The sequence below is a fragment of the Marmota flaviventris genome, chromosome 5, assembly GCF_047511675.1.
Source record: "Marmota flaviventris isolate mMarFla1 chromosome 5, mMarFla1.hap1, whole genome shotgun sequence".
In the NCBI taxonomy this organism is placed as follows: Eukaryota; Metazoa; Chordata; class Mammalia; order Rodentia; family Sciuridae; genus Marmota; species Marmota flaviventris.
The window spans coordinates 45,862,994-45,889,567 of record NC_092502.1 but is presented as its reverse complement, the minus strand read 5'-3'; the positions used below and the strand labels follow the sequence as shown (position 1 = coordinate 45,889,567).

Below are 26,574 nucleotides of genomic sequence, written 5' to 3'. Positions count from 1 at the left end.
ATTTTAACAGAAGATGAAATTCTTTGGGATTTTTGTTTTTAGGTGTGGGTAAGAGCAGGCATGTAAGTCCTAGGTCAAAAGACACAGTATTTACTGTTGATGAGTAAGGACTGTTGATTTATAGGCCATGTCTCAGCACTGAATAAACTGGACCTTCTTGGCTCACGGATTTCTGCCACATTTTTCTCATCACATTTCTAAAGAACCACCAGTCGTGATTACAGTGACTGAATACTTAGGAATGACTAAAGCAATTTCCCCTGTTTATAAGTTCTCTTAGATCATTTTGCTTTGCTTAACTTTAAGGATAACACTGGATAACTGGTGTGATGCCAGTGACTCCTTGGCCATCAGCAGAACAGCTGAACTTGCACACCATGTTCATGTTCCCAATCTCCATCTGCAGCTTGGACACTGCTCATTCATTGGCCAGCACATCAGGTTAAAATTATGAATGGAGTCTGGGTTCCAAATTCTCTGTTCTACACACAGTTCTTTTAATACTGGAGCTAGGACTCTGCAAACTATATTTTGAATGAGCCTTTGGCAGCTGGTTCCCAGTTAAGTTCTGTCAATACGGAGACCAGAAGGTGAGAAAAGAACTTATTGCTTTTTTCTGTTTTTTTTTTTTTGACAGTCACCCAAGTAATTGTGTGACAGTTGGTTTCAACTGCTGATGTCTACCAGCTTCTTTTGGTTCTTTCAGAAAGGGCCAGTCCCCACAGGGATGCTGCCAGAAGCCAGCCAGCACCTGCTCCTCAGGGCTCTCCCGCTAGCCTCTTAGGTTTCATTTCTACAATTACTTCTGAATTACTCTAACATTGCTTTTTGCTGTTTTAGTTCTCTACCTGTATAATCAATCCATTGTCTGAATCAAAATCTCATCTTCTCTGTTAGTCAGATTTGTTGCTGTGACAAGACACCTGAAATAAATCAACTTAAAGGAGGAAAGATTTATTTTGGCACACAGTTTCAGAGACTTTTCAGTCCATGGATGATTATTAGCTCCATTACTTTTGGGCTTGTTGTGAGCTAGAACATCATGGTAGGGAGTGTGTGGTGGAGCAAAACTGCTCACTTCATGATGGCCAAGAAGAACAAAGGGGACAGGAACAGAAGAGGGGTTGGGGTCACAATAATCTCCCTCAAGGACACACCTTCAGTGACCTCACTTCCTTTCTCTAGGTCCCATCTCCTAAAGGTTCGACCACTTCCCAAAAGCACCACAAGCTGGGGACTAAGCTTTTAGTACATGGGCCTTTGAGGACATCCAATTATAGCACTGTTAAAATACCTAGTGTGGGTACTGTTTCCCTGTCTGGATTCTGACTTCATAAAAGTGACAGAAGAGTTTAGAGGACAAGACTATAAAACCACTCTCTCTAGACCTCCAAAAATCCAAGTGAGTAATTTGTAAGTCTTTTAACATCATTTAAGTTTAAATTTGTATATTTGGTAAAATTAGCTCTGTGATGTACAGTTCTATGGATTTTGACAAATGTATAGAAATGTGTACCTGCCACTATAATCATAACAGAACAGTTCACTCACCCAGATTTTCTCTTTTTGCCCTTTGAAGTAAATCCCTTCCCTTCCCCCACCCCAGGGTATCACTGTTTTGTTCTTCATCCTTATAACTTTCTCTCCTCCAGAATGTCATATAAATGAAAACATACAATATTTAGCCTTTTATGTCTTGCTTATTTAACAAAAATGCATTCAACTTTTTTTCCGGGATGTTGCATAAAATCACTTAAGTTTAATGTTAAGTTTATATTAATATTCATGTCTTACATCAGCATAGTTCAGATTCTGCTTTGGTGATTCCCTTCAATGCCTGAAATAAGTTTTGTTCTGTCACATAACAAATCACAACAAATGTAAGGGCTTAGAATAATATTCACTTATAACCTCATGGTTTCTATGGGTCTGGAGTCCATCTTCTGTTCAGGCACAGCTGCAGTCAACATGTGGGACAGGGTTAGTCTCTTCTGAGGCTCACAATCCTCTTCTAAGCTCCCTGCTTCTTGACAGAATTCATTTTCTTGCAGCCTTAGGATTTAGGTCCTCATACTGGCTGTCAGCTAAGGGTCTCTCTCATCTCTTCAGCTCCCTCAGGGCTGTGGTTTTCTATAATGTAGTCTACTTCAGGGTGAGCAGAAGTGTGCCTGTCTTGCTTTGAATCCCTCCCTTCAGCAAATGCCTGGACCATCTTTTAAAGAAATTGCCTGATTAAGTTAGATTCATCTAGGATAATATCCCTCTGGATTAAGTCAAAGTCCACTGACTTAATCATATCTACAAAATCCTTTCATGTTTGCCACCTTTTCACAGAAGTGAAATCTCATCATCTTCCCATGTCCTGACACATCAAGAAAAGGGAATATTCAGGGTTTGTATAACAGGAAGCAAGGGTCTTTAGGGGTTATCTTAAATGTTCTGTCTACCATAATGCCCTATTCCTTTCTACAATTTAAAAGCTTCTCAGGAAGCATTTGTGAAGGCTTCCTCCAATGCTTCTTTTGCTAACAAAATTGAGGCCCAGAGAATATATGTAACGGCACCAACTATGAATTACTAAGGAGGATTTATTATATGCCATCAAGGGGCTGACATTTAAAGCCTATCTGTTAGCTTCCAGTCTACCCTTGCGATGACAATGACTTCAGTGATCACTGGGAGAGGCCGAGAGCCCGTAGCAGTTATATCTTCAGACCTTACATTCCTTGTTAAAGTAGGAGCTATGTGGAAGCTTCTCAGGCATCCCTGTATCTATTAGATGTTGATACAAGTGTGGGGGGGGGGGACTCCAAAACTCAGTTTGGTGACACCAAATTGAGCAAATTACTGAAATGGGGAGGACAGTGCAGCTTTCATCTTAATCACATATTGTCACACCAGGTAAAATTGTGTGTGAACAAAGTTTTCAAGAATGTCAGAAAATAGGCTTGGACACCATAGATTTAGCCTAAAGTTTTCATCTTACAAACAAGAAACATGAGATCCTTTCTCACTCTATATCTCCAACACTGGGATGTGAGGTGAAAGCCTTCATGTAGGGGTAGATGTGAGTGGGTACAGAGGAGAATGGGCATCTTATGATGGAGGAAGCAGCAGACCAAAGGTCAAGTGTGGTGGGGATGAAGAATGTCTCCCAAGACACCTATGTCTTAATTCTTGGAACCTGTACATTATTTTATATGCCAAAAAGGTCTCTGCAGATGTGATTAATGATCCTCAGGTAGATGGTTACCCTGTTATTCAGATGGCTTCTATGTCATCACAAGTGTCCCTAGAAGAGTGAGGCAAAGATAAGAGAGAAAGAAGCAAGATGAAAAGAAGCAGGGAAAGATCTAAAGATGCTTCACTGCTGGTTTTGAGATGGAGGAAGGAGCTCTAAAAGCCAGATAAGAGTCTCCCCTTAAGCTCCCAGAAAGAACCAGCCCTTTGGACGCTTTGGGTTTAGTGTACTGAAGCTAATGTTGAGTTTCTCACCTCCTGCAAGAAAATAAACTTGTGTTGTTCCAAGTAACCGAGTTTGTAGTAATTTGTTACAGCAATAGGAGATGAATACATCAGACATTAGGAGAAATGTGTATGTTTGGGATATGTTAAAATAGAATATAGATTCTAAAACGTTGTTGACTGCAACTCTTGGTAAGAAATACATTTTATATCAATAGCTAATATGAGCAAGCATACAGTTGTACACCCAAAACAGAGAACAAAAGTTTGCAAATCAGTATTTATTCCATGGAAACACACTGAAATTTTCTTTATTATTTTATTATATTCTTGTTATTTCTTCAAAAAATGCAGATTTGTAGTCATTAAATTGACTTCATATTCCCCTAAACAGCATCTTGAACAATGTTGGCATTCAGGGAAGAGAGTAGATTCTAAGAAGGGTAGACAGTGTTTGGAGACATTTTTGCTGTCACAGGTGGGAAGGAGGCTGCTACACTTATCTAGAAGGTAGAGGCAGGTATGCTATAAAGCATAGCACAGTCCCCCACAGGGACAAATTATCCAGTCCAAAATGTCAACAGCACCAAGGATGAGAAATCCTGCTCCAGATACATTTTCTCTTGAGTCAGCTGTGCCCAGTGGCAGTTCAGTATCTTTTGAAACCCGTCTCTGTGTCTCCTGTCCTCCAGTACCTCTCCTACCTAATAGAAATCATCATGAGCTCCTGTGAGTTGGGCTTGTAATAAGTGATAGCTGCATTTAAAGGCGTTAACTAATGAATCTGAAAGCAGTGAATGGGGATGTGTGCATGAGATCTTGGTATACCATGGCCTATTTTAGGCTGTCACTGTTAGAGAACTAAACAAGCACATCTGCAAATTGTTTCAAGCTTCCAAAACTGCAAAACTGCTAATCTCTACCATCTAAAAATCTGCTATTTGAGGTTTGATTTTACTGCAATTGTATGAAAAGTACATTGGAAGAGACTTTGAAAAGGACATAGGTTGTACTGGCCCATTGAAAACTGTAAAGATAATAACATCTACATCATAAAGCCATTTAAAAATTCTTTTCACTCTAAAAATAACTTTACCAGTGTCTCTAATTCTATGTTCCATTTTAGGGTGCTAGAAAGCAGCTTAAGGGTAAAAGGAATAATCAGTAACTGGCTTCTACAAATAACTGGGATGAAATACACCATATGTTTAGGAAATGACATCTAATTAAAGCCAATATGGGACAACTAAGACAGGCCTAAGGTTCTTATTACAGAGCCAGCCCTCTGGGGTTGGGGCTTGGGGTGGTACACATCGGGCACAGAGTGGTGGTGGTGAGTGTCAAAAGACAGAATATGAAAATAATCTATTTTAGCTTCCAAATTTGGGGGTCCTTGGGGAAAAAATCTTAACATGTATCATTAATAGTTCTACAGTCAATTACTTTGAGGTTTGAGTCCTAGTCTCTTCTCCTTTCACAGGAACATGAAAGCACCAATAAAAATAAACTCCAGGAAGTGGAAGATAGACTACAAAGAGTTTTAAACATAATAATTAGAATTCTTGCCTCCTGAAACTAAAATAGCTTTACTGTGGAAAATGCTGTGATCTAAATTTCTGTGTTTTAATATGCAGCCCCTCCCCAACCCTGGGGGAGGCTGGAGTGCTGGTGAGGTGAGGTCTTAACAAACCAAAATTCAGGAACTTGAACAGTTTAGGAAAGTGTGTGGAAAGGTTCCAGAAGGTAAGGTTCCAAGCAGAACAAACCCGTGAAAGTGAAAAACATTTTTTATTAACCAGTCAGGCTCCTTCTATATGTGTATGGAATTCTTCTATATTTGTATAGAGCAAAGGCACATAAGTTAAAAACAAAACAAATGAAGAACAAAACCCCCATCATTTACTAAATGCTGCTGACCTGTTTGGCACTGTACTAAGCACTTTACATGGATTAATTCATACAACTGTCACAGTCATTCTAGAAAGTAAGTACCATTGGTGTTCCAATTTACAGATTTGAAAACTAAGGCTTCAGGGGATTACTAGGTTAAATAAGGGACCAAGGTAGGTTTAGAAACCAGGCATTTTGACACTAGAAATCATGCAACTAATCTCCTGGGACATGCAGTGCATGGGATTCTTTCAAGCACTGCCAAAGGTTTACTTTTAAATGGGCTCAAATTGCAGGGCATGTTAAGGTATGGACTGTTGAAATGGGAGAAGTCAGAGTTACCTTTTTCAACCCTTTCAATATCTATGGAGCAACCTACTATGGTCAATAATTGTGATATAGAGATTACATTTTTCTAAATCCTGTGATCATACATAGATAGTAGCCTAGTAGGTATCCCTACCTTTCCTCACCTGCAGTAATCAGTTACTCTTCAGTTTCATGCCTCCTCCTTCTTATCCTCTCCCCACCCCCATACACACCAGACTTAACATCTGGTTTTAGAGTCTACTGAGAGATCTGTAAGTCAGAAGCAATAACCCAAGCATCACGGTCTCAATAAAACGTATCTCCAAAGTGGCTATTATTTCCACCACATAAGCCATAATAGCTATTCTTTATGGTGCCATGAAAGACATTTTTTGGGGGGGGCCAGACTTCAATGAACTGTGAAGGCATGGTGGCAGGGTGGGTGGGGAATTCTTTCTTTGCCAACTCTTTGCTCTCTTGATATGAGAAGCCTGAAAAGACTAGAAGGCAGCTGTAGATTAAAAGTTAACATGACTGTGTCTTAAGGAAAAGCATTTCCTTTCTGGGAACCAAGACCTCTATACTGATAGATCCTAGACTTGTGACCACAAGTACAAATTCCCCAAGTGGATCATTAGGAGTGGTGGAAGTGGGGCCTGGTCCTATGTGGTATACTTGTGGGGACACAAAACCATACAATGATTACTGAATTAAGGTATACTATATTCCAGGGTATGGTGCTCCATTTTTGCTGGGTATCACACCCAAGCTGGTGCTCAGGTGTACTTTTAAAAGATCATTCCAGTGACTAGATTTTCTGGCAAGGTCCAAGATCAGTGGATCTCATGGATCTGTATTCACTGCAGCACATCTTTTACTATACAGTGGATTTCTTGGTCCTTTGTGATGTTATACAGGACCCTAGTGTTTTGGTTTAGATGTGAGATGTCCCCCAAAAGCTCATGTGTAAGACAATGCAAGAAAGTTTAGAGGTGAAGTGACTGGCTTATGTGTAAGTCTTGACATAATCAATGCATTGATTTCCTAATAGGGATTAACTGGGTGATAACTGAAGGCAGGTAGAATGTGGCTGTAGGAGGTGGGTCACTGAGGGCATATATGCCTTTGGGGTATATATTTTGTCCCTAGTCTGGAGTCTCTCTCTCTGCTTCCTGGTGTCATGTCTCCAGCTGCTCTCCTCTGCACATGCCTTTGCTGTGATGTCTTGCCTCATCTCAGGCCTAAGGAATAAAGTCAGCCATCTATAGATGGAGACCTCTGAAACTGTAAGCCCCCCAATAAATTTTTCTTCCTCTAAATGTTCTTGTCAGGTCTTTTTGGTCACAGCAGTAAAAAAGTTTACAACAATAACTAGGTAGTCAACTAAACCTTTTTAAGTCCTTTGATAAGGATGTTGGCTGAAGCCACACAGCTAGGAAGGATAAGCTTGTACCCAGAATAAATATCCATTCCAGTCAGGCTTAATTTAATTCCCTGTCAAGATGGAAGGAGTCAAATGTCATTTGTCACCAAAATGGCTTCTTAGTTTCACAGTGCCAGGGTCTTTGGCTTTGGTCTGTTACTGGTATTTGGACTATTCGACAGAAGAAGTAGCTAGATCAGCCTTAGTGAGGAGGATCCTTTGCTCTTAAGCCCATGTTTAACCTCCATCCCTGATTCCAAGGCTACTCCAAGTTCCCACTGCGCCAACACTAGTGGCCAGTTACAGAGACAGAGTGACTCTTTGCCAAGTCATTTGCCTATTCAATTGTATAATGCTCTATTCTGTGACAGAATCTCTGATGGATAATATATGACCAAAAAAAAAAAAAAAAAAAACCCTCAAATGCAACAATGAACTTTTATATTTCTATGCTAATCCCATAGGTCCATTTGCATGCCTCTTCCCTAAATGTCCTTGCTTCTGATCTTCCTGATACTTTCAACCAAATAGTAAAGATAGTAGCCATTGTCTGTGATTCCACATATAGTCTTACCTTGAGCCACTTCTATTTTCATACTGTGTTAGGGTTCTCCAGAGAGAGAGAACCAATAGAATATATTTATTCGTTAGACTGATTCACAATCACAGAAGGCGGAGAAGTTCCTTGATGGTCATCTGCAAACTGGAGACTACAGGATGTTGGTGGTGAGGCTCAGTTCAAGTTTGAAAGCTTCAGAAGAAAGGCCAAAGGCCTGAGAACCCAGAAGGTCATTGGTGTTAAGTCCCAGAGTCCAAAGGCTGATAAATTGGTACTCTGATGTCCAAGGGCAGCAATGGGAGAGGAAGCACCCCACTTTGGAAGAAAGAGCTAGAGTTTTCCCTCTTCCTATCTTCCTTTTTTCTTCACCATCTAGGGCTCCAACTGATTAGATGGTACCTGCCCATCCAATCCAAGATTGTTTTCGCTTTTAGTATGCTGACCCATATACTAATCTTTTTTCATAGACACACTTGTAAGTAATGATTTATCAGTTCCCTAGACATCTCTTCATCAAGTTGACACCCCAAATTAACAATCACACACAAACACACACCCTAAGTGGATGTCCATGTGCAAAACTAAAAACTCTGCCCACAGGAAGGATTTTTCTTCCTACTGCCTTACTTACTAGCTGAAGGAGAGGTGCTGGTCAACAGTGGAGAATAAAATTGGGACAGGGGCTAGTTCAAATTACTATGCCCTCAGGCCCTATCCTTTCCCAGGTACCATTTCAATCTATTGGATTGTTGGTGGGTCTGCCTGACCTCATGATTTTGTGGGTTTTTCCAGATCCCAACTCAGTTCTGGACACACAATCACCAGAAGCTGAAGGAGCTGTTTTTTCAAACAACACAAGATTTCCCACTACAGGTGGCATGGCTTGGCTGCAAAATCCTTGGGGCCTATGTTGTGATTCTCTACCCTCAGGCATGCCCATAAGCACCACACAGTATCTTTTTCCATCACTGGATAGCTTTAACAACACTGGGTCTATCAGGTAGTGGGGTACACGGAGGAGAATCACTTGCACTGCAGCATAAACCTCTTACAGAGTCCTTTAGTTCTAGGCCTCAAGATGAAAGCTGTTTGTGTAAATGAATTATATGAAATATGCTGCCTCCAGAATCTGAAAAGGCCTACCAATCACCATTTTCCTCTTAGTAGAAAAAAATGAGATGCAATGTTATTGTGAAAGGGCTATTGTAGACCACTGGATCTCTAAAAACTTCACTGATATGGCAGGCCCTGAATCTTCATAGAGCTTGTCTCCTGACCACAGAGGGTAGGTATCTTATTAAGGCCTTCAATGAGCTTTTGACTTCTTGTTCATCCAGTCCAAATCACACAATGTTATCAACATGTGGACCAATGCAGTATTACATCCAGAAGATCCAGATACTTTCTGACTACAGTAAGAGGAAGGACAGAGGGGTTAATATTTATAGTACACTCTTATGTATCCAGGATGAATGTGAATTTTCTGACCCTTTCTAATGGGGATGGCAAAGAAAGTATTTACCAGATCAGTGGCCACATAACGTCAATTGGAGGGAGGCCTTACTAAGATGCTTTAACAGATATCATGTTTGGCAAAACAACTGCAATTGGGGCTGCAGCTTGGAGTTCATAGTAGTACGGTTATCTTCCAGGACCCATCTGGAGGAAACAGACTGATCAATTAAATGGGGACATAATAAAGACCACCGATCTGAGTTCTTTGGGTCTTTAATCCTCAGATCTTTTAGGCATTCATCTCTGCCCCTTTCCCCAAGTGGCAACAGTGCTATTTACTTACTATTGTTGTTAAAAGTGTGGGAGTAGTTTCAAAGATTCCACTTAATTTTCCTTCTGATAGTAATTCTAATTCCATAGACTAAGAAAACACAGTAGGGATTTTCCAAACACCAAGTCCATACCAATTAAATACAGTCAGGAGTAAGGAAAATCACCTACTCCTGAAGGTATTTAATTGGTATGTTGAATCTGTAGGCACAATGGACTATGAACTAGACTTGGCTGAGGACTACCCATAGATTAGATTTATTACCTAACTTTCACATGCTCCACACTATAATGGGGCAAGAGGAATGACAATTCTTGGTTCCTATGCATCAATGCCAACCTGGAAATTGTGCCCAACAGTCAAATATTGGGTATTTTTTCAATTCCCAGTATAGTTACATAAGTCAAGTCCTTTTGGAGAAGCACTGGGAAAATCACTAACTTATGCACTTGCTGTGGTATTGGAGGGTCTTTCCTCCTAGAGCTTCAAACTTTTTCTCAATTGATTAGTTCTGGGCCTTAGAACTGGGTAAAGGTTCATGATTTTTTTATTGTAGCGGCAGCTCTGTCTCCTGATAATCCATTCTTGATTTGTTCTGATTATATAGATTAGGTTATGTTCTTACTGGCTGACCATCTATCTTGCATTTATTGAAGATTTATTCCATTAAATATCTCTATGACTCACTATAGTTCATGACCTTTGACTGCTACTGGTCTTGCAGTTTTTTAAGATAACTTATCCACTTTGCTCCGGGAAGTTGAGTACTACAACCTGATGATGTCTACTATTTCACAAATCTCATCCCTCCAATTGTTATCAAGGCACTCAGTTCTGCAACATTTCCTACCATCAGCCTTGACCTTCAAACTACAGTTACTATTGAACTGCTAAATAATGCTGGGGTCCCTTTAAACAGCACACCCCTTATTGCTCTGGCAAATGAAACTACTGCTGGGCCCTCCTGCCTTATGCAGTATATTCACTGTAGCACACACCACTCCTCTGAGCTTTTTGATCCTTTCTTCCCCTCACTACCTTGATAGTTCTGGTTATACTTCACTTAGCTAAGCCAAGGTAAGTGGCTCAGGTCACTACCCTAAATATTAGTGTTCTTCCCAAAGTGTTAAACTTTATGTACCTTCCGCCTTGACCCAGAATACTCAGGATCCAAGCATACACACACACACACACACACACACACACACACACACAAACACACACACAGTCTCTCAGCTCTTGATGTTTGTTTTGGCAAGGTGCTGCAGACAAAGAAGTCCTGGACCTGCTCCTCAACTTTTTCTGTCCTCCAGCTGAAGATGAGAGTTTATATGTTGCCAAGAAGGCCCTCTGGGCCTTAACTGGTGATTAATCATCTTCAGCATTTCTTGAATGTGCCGAATACCCAGATTCAATGAAGTTGCCATCCAATTCCATATTCTTTATAATTACTACTTCCCTTGAACCTCTCAAATTTTTGAGACACTGTCCCCAGAGTATTCCCAGTATCCCATTCCAGTTTACCATCAGTGGAAATTTTAACAATTATGTTGCAAGAGCATGTGGGTGATCAACACTGCATGTGCCACCAGTAATAAGACCCTCCAAGCTAACCTAGCAGGATGATCTAGTTCCAAACTTTCATTTTAGAATTTAGTTCTTCAAATTAATCTTGGCAATAACTGCTTTGAAGGGCTTTCCGGAAAAACTGATTTGAGATGAAGACTTATGTGCACAACATTTACTGTGGTATGCCTTTCAGACCAAAACCTGTGAGGGTAGAGTTCAACTGCAATGAAGGCTACAACAGATCCCATGGGTAGCAAGAGAGTGAAGATGGCCTTGCTTTGCCTTAGCCAAGGGGCCTTGATTTTTACAATTTGGAAGGAGAAAGAATTGGAAAGAAGCCTTGACTTTGGATGAAGCAACTGTCTCCAGCTGGTGACAATTCTTAAATGGCAAATCAGCTGAGTACTCACTGCCAGTAGCAGAGGTGTGAATGCCTCAGTCTTGATGGATATACACAATAGCACCCTTTATAGACACCAATGTACTTTTTCCTTATCCTCAACCCACCACCTACATATACAGTCTCAGAATAAAAATACCATTGACATTGTGATTACTAAAAACTTTTTTCTGGGGGAGGGAGGAAGATGGAGAAGGCAGGGTAGGTCTTTTTTGTCTTTATTGGTACATAGTCAGTACTTTAAAATCTTGTAAAATATCCTCTGGGAACCAACTTATTGAATGGTTCAGTTCATTTGCTTTGCTTCTAATTTTTAGGGGTTATTTTCTGAAAAGTTAATTTTGCTTACTAATCATGTAAAATATTAAAATGATTCCAAAATAAGGCCCTTTCAGATAAGTTTAGTTTTTATCCAATCTTCCTCCCTTGCATGATAGGTAGTTATTAAAATATGCATCATTTATTTTTCCATTTAAAAAATATAAACATATATTTCTTCATTTTTCCTAAGATAACTGATAACATACTATGATGGTTAATTTTTTGTGTAAACTTGACTGGGTCATAAAGTACTCAGATATTTGGTCCAAAATTATTTTGGATGATCCTATACATGTAGTTTTGGAAGAGATTGACATTTAAGTTGGTAGTCTGACTACAGCAGACTGCCCTGCCTACTGTGAGTGGGCTCATCCCATCAGTTGAAGGCCTGAACCAAAAAGCCTGGCCCCTTTTCCCTTACAAAGAAAATTTCTTGTGCCTCACTGCTTTGAACTGGAACATTGTCTTTCTCCTGACTTAGGATGTGAATAGAAACATTGGTTCTTCCTGGCCTAGAGCCTGCCTATAATTACACTGTCAGCAATCCTGGGTCTTTGACTTACCTACTCATCCTGAAGTCATGGGGGTTTGTCAACCTCTTGAATATCATGTGATCTAATTCCTTAATTTATACATACAGAGAGAGAGAGAGAGAGAGAGCGCGAGCGCATTCCTGAGATAAGACCAAATAAAAAATTATGAGCCAATTATGAGAAATTAAAATATATGTTTCATGACTTAAAAGAATTAGTTTAGCTTTACAAAGGGTTTGGGTCAAAATCAAATCGGTACTTGCTGAAATTATTTTCCATCATCTGAGCAAGAAGAAGTGAGAAGTAAGGTGTAAAGCTATTTATGTAAAGATGATTTTACATTTTCTTAATTTACATTTTACAAAAAGATTTGTCATCTCCCACTGTAGATTTCATCTTACACAGTAAATAAGGTGTAAAATACACTAAAATACACTACCCTTGACTTATGAAATGATCAAGTTTCAGAATAATTTAGTGAGCTTCTAAATATCAAAAGCATGATAACATATTAAATAAATCAACATTAACAACTGCTTAACAGTGATAAAATATACTTTTATTTACTTTGTTGAGTCAGAGGGTCATAAAAAAATTATTGCTAAAGTAGATATCAGGCAAACAGACAGGTGCTTTAGAAGTCCAGTTACCTTGGAATTTATTTAAACTGAGAGAAAAAGGTCATAATGTTTTCATGCAATACACACTTGGTTCTTTAAATAACAATTGTGACAAATAGCAGAAAGAATTAAGGAATGCTGCACTGATGATCCATACAAAACACCAACATTTTAGGTTGTACATAATTAAAGAAATATCTTACTTTTCGAAATACTGTAATAGCCAATACACAGAGGCATGCCTTAGGTGGGCATAGGAATGCAGTTTTAAAAAGGAAAAAAAAAAAAAAATCACACTGGAACTACTCAATTTCTTTTAAACCACTGAGCAAGAAAAGCAACATTGAACTTCCATATTGATTTTACACAATTTCTATACAGTACCTTGACTTAAATCCAAGAGCAAAAGTTAAAACTCTCCTCCTCTATTTTTGGTAAACAACTGCACGGTAAACTTAGATGACTTTTCCCCCTGGATTTTACCTGGGAGTGGCCTTTTTAATATTTTATTTAAAAGAGGGCAGGTTTGGCACTTTTATACTGATGTCACCAATGTTAATATTTCTTGGGATCTCAGGAAGATTCATATTCTTTACAGCTGATACAGCACGGGCTGGAGCTCCCGCTAAGCCAGCCTGCATACAGAAGTAAATAAAAGAAAAAGAAAATGTACAACTCAGGTGTAGTTCATCATAAAACACTTATAATGGAAGACAATGAAAAAAGATTTTCACATAACAAGTTTAGAAACCAGATGGTAGTTTGAACTGATATGAGATGGTTACTCTGAATACTAATCTATAAAGAGAAAACAGTTGACACATTTAAAAATACAGTGAATACATGCAATAATAACAATGTAAAGATTTAAATACAAATTAATGGGTACCTAGATATGACAGGCAATATTCACAAAACAAAAGCTAAATCTTTACCTATATTTTGATTTAAGTGACATATAAGCCCAGAGCATAATTTATATTAGTTTCCTTATTAAACATCTCTTGCAAACAATCATGATTTTTTTCTTTTAAAATGGCATTTATTATCAATATGTGCTTCAAAAAAATTAATAAATTATACTTTAGTTTTATTATTCAGGGCTAAACCCTTATAAACATTTCAAAACAACAAAATTGTTTTTGTTTTTTTTTAATTGTGGGGGTTCTTCTAAACTTTTATAAAATTTCTAGAACACTAAAAAGGAAAAAAAAAAATCAGGGTTTTTAAATGAAGTCTGAATCCAAAGATAAAAGTTTTACCTAAAGATGAAACTGCAAAAAAAAAAAAAAAAAAGATTTTAACTTTAATGCATTAGTAAAACTTCTAATGATTAAAAATGTTTTATATAGATTCAACATCATGTTTAATTTGTAGCATACAGTTATAGAGAAGGAAAAGCATATGTAAATGAATGAAATTTAAAATTTTCAGTCAGTACCACTAGTGCACAATATTTGGCTTTCCGCTTAATAGGAATACTTAAAATTTTTGAAATAATTTTGGAAGAAATTATGCTTAAAAATAAAAGAAAAATTCATGTATATCATTTTTCTGAATGTGAAAATCAATAGCATTCATATTTCAGGTATAACTTATATACCAATAAAATTTCAGCACTTTTATGAAGTAAAACATAATAGCACCACTTCAATATAATAAAGCAAAGCCAACAAACTCAAGGGAGTTCAGTGGTATCATCTTGCACAAAAGTAGAAAATTAAGTACTAACAAAAACAAATCTTCCAATTTGTTTAGATTACATATATGTACGATAGTATGAGAAATTAAGTAGTTTTTAAAGTCCCTTTTCATAATTTTATTTTTTCTTTTATGTAATCCTACCTCTTTTGCTAATTAAAATAATAATAATAATAAAGCTGTTACCTGAGAAAAATCTTGACTGATACAAAATAGGCCAGTGTAAACTATTTGCTGAATAAAGGATACAAACATTGTTAAGCAATGAAATAAAAGCCATGGATCATCAATTCAGAATTGGAAATAGAAAAGTTAGTAAAATAGTGTTAATAATAGATATGGTGCACATAGGCAATAAGAGTTATCTAGATGCATCAAAAACTCCATACCCAAACTAAAGACTATGCAGGGCTGGATAATTCAATTTTTATTATTTAATGGAGTTTAGCTGTTCTTAATATACAACTAAAAATTCGATTGACTTCTATATTTACACCTACCTGAAGCAGAGAAATTTATGTAATACCCCACTTCCCTCCTATTCCTTCAAAAAATGTTTACTTAGGGTAGTAAGCACCATATTCAAAAGTTTAATTTAATCATTTCAAATTAAAGGTGTAGCTACCAAAATTTAGAATAGATTACGATCAAAGAAGAATTCAGCTCAAACAGGTTTACCACCCTGTAAACATTCTTTTACCAGAAAGCATGTTGTCTACCAAAGGAACAAAAATTATTTTACAAACTGCAGACATTATGGAATTAGCATCATTTTTCCAGGTAAAGGGATTTTGTAATTTTTCTAATAAAATGCCAGTATTTTCACTTTGCAATTTCCATAAAGATACAAATTATAAGTGGACTATAGAATATATTGATAAAATATTTGGACATAATTATTTTAAAAGTTATGAAGTATTAAAGGATGTTATTGTGAAAAAGAATATGTAGGTGTGTATTTAATGGATTTTATGGTTTACATTTATAAATAGTAAAACATAAATATTTACTATTAAATTAAATGTCATAAAGCCTTGTTTTCCACAATATCCTTTACCATGTATAGCTAAACTAAACTTAAGCAAGGAAAATGAGAATTAAAAAAATTTATCTTGTTATTTCATTAGGTTAAATTGCTTCTTTTTGACTAAAAATGGTGTTCGGTTGTGGATTATTAATAAGAATATATAAATTCAATATAGCAATTGATTTAAATAGCATGTATGTGCCATGTTCTTATTATATACAACCAGAAGTTTCTAAATACAACAATCTATAATTCTTCTAAACATAAGCAGCAAGCCATAGACATGCAAAGGATGGGAACTATTTAGAACACGCAGATGAATTAAGAGAATCAAATTATTTCTCAAGCATGTTCAATACGTTTGTGTAGTATATCATAAATTGAAGTAGTAAGAAATTTAAATATTATAACATATATGTTAAATTTTATTTGACATTTTAAGAAATCAGATTGTGAAGAATATTAAATGTGAAGAAGAAAAAATAAAGACTGTTGATCAGAAAGCAGATGCTTAAATAAACTGTCAATTTTGATATATAAAAACTATGGCTTAAAAAAAAGGACTATGTTACTCAGGCAATCAACACCAGAACGGTCATGAAACAAATTTTGTTTTCAGACTTCCATCAAAGTAAAGTCTGAAACATTTTTATTAAAGCATAAAATGTAAAGGAAGTAATCTGCGATTAGAAAATCCATTTGCTAACACTGAGATATAAAGTAATTTTTATCTTGGTTAAATTTTTTTTCTTGTAAGATATATGCAGAGCAACAGGATAACTTTTACTAAAACTTAACTTTTTTAACACTAAAATTTACCGAAATTATTTACCTGACTTGTTTAGTAGTACACACAATTTAAAAATATAAAGGAAGATATTCCTGACAGTACAACATAGTTCTTAAAGATTTAAGATTACATAATTGACACAAAGCAAAAAGAAAAAGAACGAAATTCTACTAGAGAAATAACTTGTTTCGTCTGTTATACTTGAGCACCACCATGGCAGGTAAACTGCAGCAACTCCACTAACAAAAACAAATATATGAATCCAAAGCAGTTAAGAGTATGAAACTGGATGAAAAAATGAAGTACAGTATATAAAAGAATGGGCATGTTTTCTCTCCCATGAGATTAAATTAACAGAATTAAGAGAAAGAAAACAAAATGAAGTCTGCAAGTATACCAAAATGAGGCCAAACAGATAGAAGACTTATACAGACATACTCTTGGAAATTTCAAGCACTTGAATCACAAAGATAGTAATGGATGGATATGATTTATTTTTTATTTTCTTTTTAAATTGCCAGACCCAAAAATAAACAAAATATGAGCAAGCAAAACTGAAAAAGCAGCATTGCTAAAATATATTTCAAAGAACTGGAAAGCTCCCCTTTCCTCATGCAATAAGGAATTAACTTTCCTGAAGGGAAATGGGAATGAATAATCTTATTTCATCTAAGACATAAAATACCATCTACCACCTTAAAAATAGTTTCTGCAAGCTTGAAATATAGTATAATAAGATGGCAGCTGGAATCATTTGTACATACTAAATTCTTTCCTCAACCTTCTGCTGGAAATTGCTAAGTGCATATTCATAACTTTGACCTAACAGGAAGGTGAAAGAACACCAACATTAATAAATATGATATTAAATGGTTTCAGACTCAAAATCATTAACAAAATAATGTCAGATTTTGAATGCATGCTTTTGAGCAAAACATAAATTTCAATGTTTTAATTTCTGAATATGAGGCATAATAATTTTAAATCAGGATTTACAATAGGCTTGTTCTGTACTTCAAAGACAGTGCTTTAACACTGTAATTATAAACACATTAAAAATGTTGATGATGTGAGCAAAAACTAAAGGATTTTATAAACAATTTTATCAAAATTAGAATGTTCAAAAATTTTTAAATCTTAAAAAATTACTAGTCATTTTATAAATTATCTTCAGTTATAGTTTTAATTTCTAACAGAATTTGCCTGTATGAGTGAAATAAATATAGCAGACTAATGACATTCCTGGATTTATTACAACTAGTTTGATCGTAAATGGATCTTAAGGGTCCCTCACCATGATTCTGTAGAAGTACAAAATAAATGTGCACATCAAGGGAGAGGGGCAGAATCAACTCATGGCTGACCTTCTCACCATCTTTATCTTAAGGTCACTCTTCCTACTCTCTACTCTTTGAAATTAATACCTGAATTTTTAAAAAGCCAATTAATAATTGTAACATACCCAAGTGGTTGATGGTTTCTTTGATAGAAAATTGCAGATTAATATAAACTAAATACTGCAACATAGAAATTGGCAGTGCTCTCAATTTATAGAGTGAATAGGTTACCAAGTATTTTCCATAACAGAGACAAAATAAAATTGAACACTGGAACCAAAAACGGTACTCCAGCTTCATGATATAGCCCATAATTTTATTCTAAGATATTACAAAGCCACCTGTATGTTGCTACTTCTCAAAACACAAATAATGCAGTAGCTGAAAAGCATGCCAAATTCTCATGTTTTTCTAATTAGTCAACTGGATAACAACCTACCTTGTAAAATTTATAAACTGTTTTTCCTCCATAAGACTCAAGTAAGGTATTTTCAACTGAAAGTTCTTATTGGAGGCATATAAATATTTTTATCCTTTCCTGAAATTGCTTGTTGCCAAAAAAAAAAAAAAAAAAAAAACTGCTCATCACCATCTACACAGAACTCTCAAAAATGTAGTTTACTCTAATTTATGGTATGAAACATATACAAAAAAACTGAAGAAAAAATAATTTTGTAAAGCAAGGACTCTATTAAAAACACTTCCAATATTTGCCAATATACTTTGCAAAATTTTTCAAGCTTCAAGAAATTTAATTGATTCTAATTAGGATATGTTTGGATGTCAGAAGATTTGCTACAGCAGAAATCAAGTGTTTCTTGGTAATACATCTAATCCTATTTTTAGAGCACTTCATCAAGTTTTAAGAGATTTCTGATCTTACTTTTTGTTGGCCACTATTAACATGCACCTGCAGGTCAAAAACTCTAAAGGCAATTCTGTTAAGACTTTGGAACTGAAAACCATTTTGGGGGGAAGAAGTACTATTTAACAGTCATTATTCTAAGACTTTACTGCTTCCCACTTTGTATGCAAAACTCTAAAAGTTCAGCTTTGGGTTTTTAAATTCACAGCTTCCAAAACCCAGCAGACAATTTTATGTTAGAATCCTAATTTGGAGATGGATAAAACATTTGAAAGTTAAATTAAGATTGGTTCTGTCACATCATGCTCAAAATATACAAAGTAAATTGTCATTTCTACAAATGCAATTCGTCAGTTAAATGACAATATTTTAAAAAGGAACAAAAAATTTAAACTTTCCTTTTACAATGCAGGCAGACAAAACAGAACAAACATGACATCAATGATATACTAGTAAAATACACTAAGTCCAATAAAAGATGAAGAAACTACAAGGAGAAACTAGAATGGAAAATAGGCTACAGGGACTATATGGGTTCATTAACACAAAGAATTTTTGAGTCTGGCCTAAATGATTAATTGCCTTTGACATCATTTTGCTTTCCCTTTGTTAAAGTACATTTTTCTCAAAGTCAGCAATACCTTGTCTACCTGTCCTGTCTGGGAGACTGAAAGATAAAGGTCTGTAAGAGAGAAGAATGGAAAGAGCTAGAAAGATCAGGATGTTCAGAAAAAAAGAGGACTGATTTTTTTTTTAAAAAAATAGTGACTAAATTCAGACTCATTTATCCATCTAAAGAATAACATGAAATATATAAAAGCTAACAAGCCTCCCCAACCTCACCCTCTACCTCCGCCCCCAGAGAGTCATTTCATTTTTAGGCAGATTCCTGAGTACCTCTTAAACTTACCAAATCCCACCAACCTCCCAGCTTAAACCCTCCTCTCCCAAGATCCCAATGTTATAGTAAACCAGAATAGATGAAAATACATTCAGAGTATTTCTGTTTCTCCTCTTTGAGGATCTGGTAGATCTTTGTTTTTATCTGTTTAGGTGTTGGGAATTAAACTGGAAGTGTATCACCTTTGAACCAATGTAATAAAATCTTTTATTTCTGACAAGCACCTAGATGAATCCACATTATATTCAGAGTGGTTTTTTAAAAGATGAATGCTACTCCTAAAGAACTGCTTAGAATTTTAAAAATACAATTATCAGTTCTTCTCATCAATCATGATATTCAGAATTTTAATTTTCTTCTTCAGTTTTTGCTTTATAAAAAATTATAACAAATTTGGTAAGAGATTAATAAGTCTATACTTTGCTCTCAAATAATTTGGGTTTATCTATAGAGTTATATTTCTTGATAAATCTAACCAGTTGAAGTAAAATAAAAATATATGAAAACTTTTCTCATTTCAATGTATCTGGAATAAAGCTCACAGCCATCTAAACATACTTAAAAATACAAACATTGCTAGAAGATTACATTAAGTTGATATATTTTTCAACACTATTTCTTAAACTATGATAAGGACTAAATGGTCTCACTTTGACACACAAAAAGGTATTTCATCATTAAAATATTAGCATGTACCCTGTGTAGAGAAACACTTGATACATGTACAACTTTGTGGTTTATTCCCAGATTTAAAACATGCCTTCCTTTAAAGCACAAAAAGAAAAACTAATATGGTCACAGATAACAACTGGTTATATGTGTTAGAATATGATCAGTAGATAAATAATAGAAGCATGCACCAGTGTCTATTTAAATAGTGCTGTTTCTGCAAAATATTTTTTTAAGTTAGGGCAATTTCATAACTATAATATTCCCATAAAAATGTAAACTGCACTTCACTGCTCTTTATAGATAAGAAAAACTGTTTTATTAAAATATTTTTAATGGACAATCAAAAAGAAAATACCTATAATGCATTACAGGCCCTTCATGACTTTTGTAAAAACTATACATAGTTAACACTAAAGAGCAAAAGAAAAAAAAGCGGGGGGGACACCACCAATGGGAAGAGGTAAGTACTTAAAAATGTGAAAATTCCAAACAAGTGGTCAATATATTTTTACAGATAATTATACAAAATTCACAAATTATTCATTCACTTTAGACCTATTATTAATGAATCATGTCACTGTTCCTTTGCATTTAAGATTTATAACTGTACAAGCTTTTTGAAGCAATGTTTAGTAATTTACATACATTTCAAATTGTCATTTTAAGACTTTACAAACTGTAGTGTAGATTTTGCAATGAGTCTTTTACTATACTAAATAGTATATTCAATTGTACTAAATATGTGGAGTCCTTTTCTTTGTTCTAAAACAAAATTTTCTCTATTACCCTACATTATGCTTTCTTCATTCAAACTCCAATATTTTAAAAACTGGCTACAGAACATACAAAATATATACAGTCACTTAAAACAGTCCTAAGTTTAAGCTCTTTATCATCACTACAAGCCTCTCCCCTTAGGAAAGTCAAAGGGAATTAGCAACTTTAGATGAGGAGAAATATAGGACTATTTTTACTTTAAGAACTCTGGAAAGTGTTTGTCAGAAAGCCTCAATTGTTGCTAATCCTCAAATTTATTTTAATCCATCATCTTTTAGTTCCATAATTCAAATGAGCCAGAATTGTGTCAAACTGATTCTTTAAAATGCCAACAGAAAATTTTTCAGAACTCACCTTTTGTACATTAATGCTAGTGTATTAATTAATCCTTTGCTGCTTTTATAGCAATATTTACTTTAAACCAATCAAACATGTGAGCTAAAAGTAGAAGTATCAAATATAAGAGTATGGAAATTTTCTGATGAAATTTCTAATACAGCATTGAATGAGATATCAAGACACTTTACCTTTCTAAACTTTGGCTAAGATAATAAGACAGCACCAAAATAATGAGAATTTGAGTGGCCTGGCCACAACATGTTCTGCTGACATTCAGCCTAGTTTTTGAGGAAATAGTCACTAGATTTCTAAAGTAAAGTAGGGTTTTATACAATACAGAAGTGTGAGTATCCTTAATTCATGCATTCTAACACCGAATCAAATAGCACAAAGTTAGCAAAGTAAACCCAAACTTTCTTTTTACAATGCCATAAAAATCATAAATATCTGTATCAATGTATTAAAATGTGGCTTAATTAATTTGTCAATGACCTTTGAGAAAGTCCAGAATCTAAAAATTGAGGTACTGAATTTGTTTTTTCAGTGTGTACTCAGACTATCCAAGCACATAATCTGAAATATTACTTCCTCATAAGAATTCCATCACCTCTCCTTTCCCTTTCCAGAAAGAATTTGGAATTGTGTTTATTAACCAAGGCAGTTACAATTGTGGCTAAAAGAATAATAACATAAAGCTAGTTGTTGGATAATAGTCACAGGACATTTAACATACTAAAATGTGTATATTCCATTTCTAAAACCTGAATAAACAAACCAGCTGTACCTAAAGGGTGATATTGAACGACAAACGGTGAAAGTTACATACCATGCATTATTTATGATCATGCTTAGAACCTTCATTAACTAGAGCAAAAATTTCCCTTCTTACCTCAGATTTCTCCAGTTTATTTTGTGCATCAATTTGTGTAACAATCTCATTCATGTTGGTCTCTAATACCATTCCCCCCATCACCATTTCTGCAAGAATATTGTGAACCTAAAAGAAAAAAACATAAAAACATAAAGAAAATCTCACAAATGTTTCATAATTTCAGTAACTTTTGTTTCAAAACTGCTGATTCTATTTTATAAGTAGTAAAAATAATTGAGGGCTCATAATCCACTTTCATCACTCCTGTGAACCTTTAGGCAGTTATATAAGCTCTTTATGTCTTAGTTTAATGGGCTGAAAACCAGAAACAAGAATATATATTCTACAAAGGACTGTTGAAAGGATTAAATGAGGAAATCCATGGAAATACCCGAACAAAGTAACTGATAAATACTAACTTTAGTAGTCTTCCCTTATCTATACTTTCACTTCCTTGGTTTTGGTTACCTGCAGATTACTTTGGTCCAAATATATTAAATGGAAAATTATAGAAATAATTCGTAACTTTAAAATTGTATGCCTGATGAAATTCTTAGGCACTCCACTTCATCCTACCCAGGATGTGAATCATCCCTTTGCCCAGTGTATCTATGCTGTATTATGCCCCCCACCCAACATTATGACAACTCTATAATCCAGGATCACCTGAAACAGTTCTGACTTCAGGTCAGCAGATCAATAGTAATCTAATGCTACGTCACAACACCTACATCATTCACCTTATTAAATCTCATCATATAGGCACTGTCATCTATCATTATCAAAAAATAAGGGTGAGTACAGTATATTTGCAGAGTGTTACCATAATAACTTTTATCATTGTATATTGTTATAAGTGTATTACTTTAATATTATAGTTAACTGCTTGTTGTGCCTAATTTATCTTAAATTAAATTAAACTTTATCAAAGGAATGTATGCATATGAAAAATGTAGTATGTAATTTGGATCTAGATTATCTCCCAAAGTTCCACGTTTTAAAGGCATATGTTAAAGGCACCAGTTTGTGGCACTTTGGGGATATGATGCAACCTTTAGGAAGTAGGGCCACCTGGAAGGAGGTTGAGTCACTCGGGGTACCCCCTTGAAGGAACTATTGGGATCTAGCCCTTTCCTCTTATTCTCTTTGCTTTCTGGCCACCAGGAGGTAAAGAGGTATCTTCCATCACACAATCTCATCATGATATACCATGCTGCCACCGGCCCAAAAAATTAGAGCTGAGTGTTCATGGACTGAAATCTCTAAAACTGTAAGCAAAAAACAAACCTTTCCTCCTTTTTTAATTGATTATTTTGTCACAGTGATAGAAAGTTAACCAACATAGGTAATATCTGTGGTATAAGGCAACTACTGGGAGGCCTTGGAACATGTGATCCTTAGAAAAGAGGAGCTACTGTACCACTATTATGATAATATCAAAATGATATTACATTCAAGGTCAGAGCCAAAGAATAGATATTCATTAAAATTTCTATTCTAGAAGTAGAAATACCCCTTCTCTTTGTAAAACAAATTCTTATGAGCACAATTGATAAGGCTCATAAAAGTGCAGTAATTCCCCTACCTATAATAATGTCATATTTAATACTCAAAAAATGATATAGGAAGGCTTTTCATATCAGATTCTTAGTTAATAATTGTTAGGTTACAATATTATACTGTAGGCAATTTAAAAAACAATGAACACACTGGGAAAAAAAAGAATTTTCTTTTTATTGTAAGTAATTTAATAGTGTACCCTCAAAACACTCTACATATAAATATTCAGAACTTTTATTATAAATATATCTGAAAATGACTAAAAATAGTGTCTTCCATTAAAAAGTAAAAATATAACCCAGATATTTTTTCATAGTGTTTACTGGACAAAAATTAAATAATTCAGAGCTGAAATAAGTTCCATAAGATAGTATACAGTGCTACAATTTTTTTCAAAAACATAATGTGATAAGGTTAAGAGTACAGACTCCAAAATTATATAGGTATGAATACTGACTCTACCACTTATTTGTATGAACTTCAGCAGTCACATCACTTCTGAGTCTGTTGTTACCTTACTGACGAAACAGACAAAAACAATACAGTGTTTATAGAGATGAAAACAGTATAGGTATCTTCTAGGGTTAGCCTAACAATTAAATGAATGAGTCATGTAAGCGCTTAGCATAGGACCTATTATGTATTTTTTAAAAATTAAGAAAAGCTTTAAATATATTATTCAATTTTAATTCTTGTATAAGATTTCAAACTAAAACTATCCTATCATTTACTCACTTTTCCTTTTACAAAGATGAACAAATGTACAAATTTTGAAGAAAGATCTATATAAATTACATTTTTCCAGGAAATAAAACCAAATCAGAAACCACAATTTTTTTAAAACTAGTGCTAAATACTATCACTTCTACTACCATCAATACTGCACTAGATATCATTTTTTAAAGAAATGTTCTGATGCTATACTTATGTGATATGATTTTATTCTCACATTTGGTTCAGTTGAGGCACATGATCTAGTATTTGGCAAACCAATAATTCAAACCTAAGTCTAAGCTACCCAAGTCCAATTCCCTGCTTTCTTCACTAACAATAATGATTGTAATTGATATAGCTAATTGATTAAAGGTCAAGGTGATTAAACATATAATAAAATTAACTTAATTAATTGCTAATAGGTAGAGGAAAAGTGTTCAGAAAGGCTAGAGCCAATGAATAGATATTCATTAAAATTTCTGCTTTAGAAGTAAAACCACCCCTTTTCTTTGTAAAACAAATTCTTATGAGAAAGCACAATTGATAGGCTTATAAAACTGCAGCAATTTCCCTACCTCCTTAGCTCAGTCTCTCTGTGGGTTCATGACCTTCTTATACCTATATATATTGCACTACTGCTTTTCCAGAAACATCCCACAACACAAGTGATAGATTAGTAAAAAACAAACAAACAAAAAAACTATACATTTCAGTATTATAGGAAAAATCAAGCAGGTTTAGAATATGGGTGGCCTAAAAATGGGGGTAATGCCCAAGAAATTTGAAGAATATGTGTCAATTTAAGTGATAGGAACTAAGATGCAAATTGATTCTCAAGGCAAAAACAACTAGGACAGCAAATTTAGAAATCCAGAAGAGACAGAAAATAGAAAAGTAGGGTCCAGTGAGTTATCCTATTTATTATTAAGGGGAGGAGGGACAAAGTTTATTATTCCTATAATCTCAACTACACTCCTGTGACCAAAGATAGGGGTGTGTGTGTGAGAGAGAGATAGGTGGGTGGGTGGTGCAGTTCTTCCCATATGATCAAAGCAAGCATGAATTCCGCAACAACACAGCTGGGTGTCCTCTAATTCAATGCAATGCCGACATCATCTACCGTCAGAGCTCACTGTATTCTAAAGGGAAAGGGTTCAGTTCCACAAATCAGCCCTCTATTTTAGATGCTTCTGACTGACTGACTATACACTGAGTGTTATGGTTTGAATGTGAGGTGTCCCCCTAAAACTAATGTGTGAGACAAAGTTCAGAGGAGAAATGACAATTATTGAGAGTCTTAATCCAATCAGTGAATTAATCCCTTAGGATTAATGGTATCTGAAAGTGGATAGGGTGTGGCCAGAGGAGGTGGGGCATTGGAGGTGTGCCTTTGGGTATATATTTTGCACCTGGAGAGTGGAATCTTTCTGCTTCCTGATCATTTTGTGAGTTGCTTCCTTCTGTCATACTCTTCGCCCTGTTCTGCCTCACCTCAAGCCCTGAGAAATGGAGCCAGCTGTCTAGACTTAGACCTCTGAAACTGTGAGCCCCCAAATAAACTTTTTCTCCTCTATATCTGTTCTTGTCAGATCATTTAGTCACAGCAGTGAAAAAGCTGCTAAAATCACTGGGGTTCCTCACTACCCCCTCTCGGAGTTCAACTATTTGCTAAAGCAGCCCAGAACTTAGGAATGCACTTTACTTATACTTACTGGCTTATTATAAAGAATATTACAAAAGATATAAAGAGATGGACAGGGAGTTAACAGTACAGGAAGGGCTGCAGAGCTGCTTTGCCCACTATAGGTGCGCCATCTTCCAGGAACCTACATGTGTTCATTTATCTGGAAGTTCTAGGAACCCTGTCCTTTAGCATTTATAAAAGCTATATTATGTAGGCAAGATTGACTAAATCTTTGGCCACTGGTGATCAACTAAAACTTCAGTCTCTCTTCCTAAGCTGAAATTATCAACCCTGATTATGTATGGTCTTTCAGATGACCATTCCCCACCCCATCCTGAAGGTAACTAGGGTCTGCAGGGCACCAGTCATCTTACCAATAAACAAAAGGCAGTCATCACTCTGGAGATTCCAAGGTTTACAAGAGCTATTTGGCAGGAAAAGAGAACCATGACCAAATACAG

At 35.4% G+C, this 26,574-nt stretch overlaps 1 protein-coding gene across 2 annotated transcripts in view; it reads right to left on the bottom strand.

Moving 5' to 3' along the window:
- Window positions 1-12,792: 12,792 nt before the first annotated feature.
- Window positions 12,793-26,574, bottom strand: part of Ap3s1 (adaptor related protein complex 3 subunit sigma 1) — an 82,263-nt gene continuing 68,481 nt past the window's right edge. For both annotated transcript variants that reach the window (XM_071612200.1, XM_027941131.2), the window contains exons 5-6: window positions 22,174-22,281; window positions 12,793-13,510 (exon numbers count right to left, since the gene is read on the bottom strand). In XM_071612200.1, coding sequence (XP_071468301.1) covers window positions 13,382-13,510; window positions 22,174-22,281 — 237 coding nt within the window. In that variant the 3' untranslated portion in view covers window positions 12,793-13,381. The remainder of the gene's footprint in view (window positions 13,511-22,173; window positions 22,282-26,574) is intronic.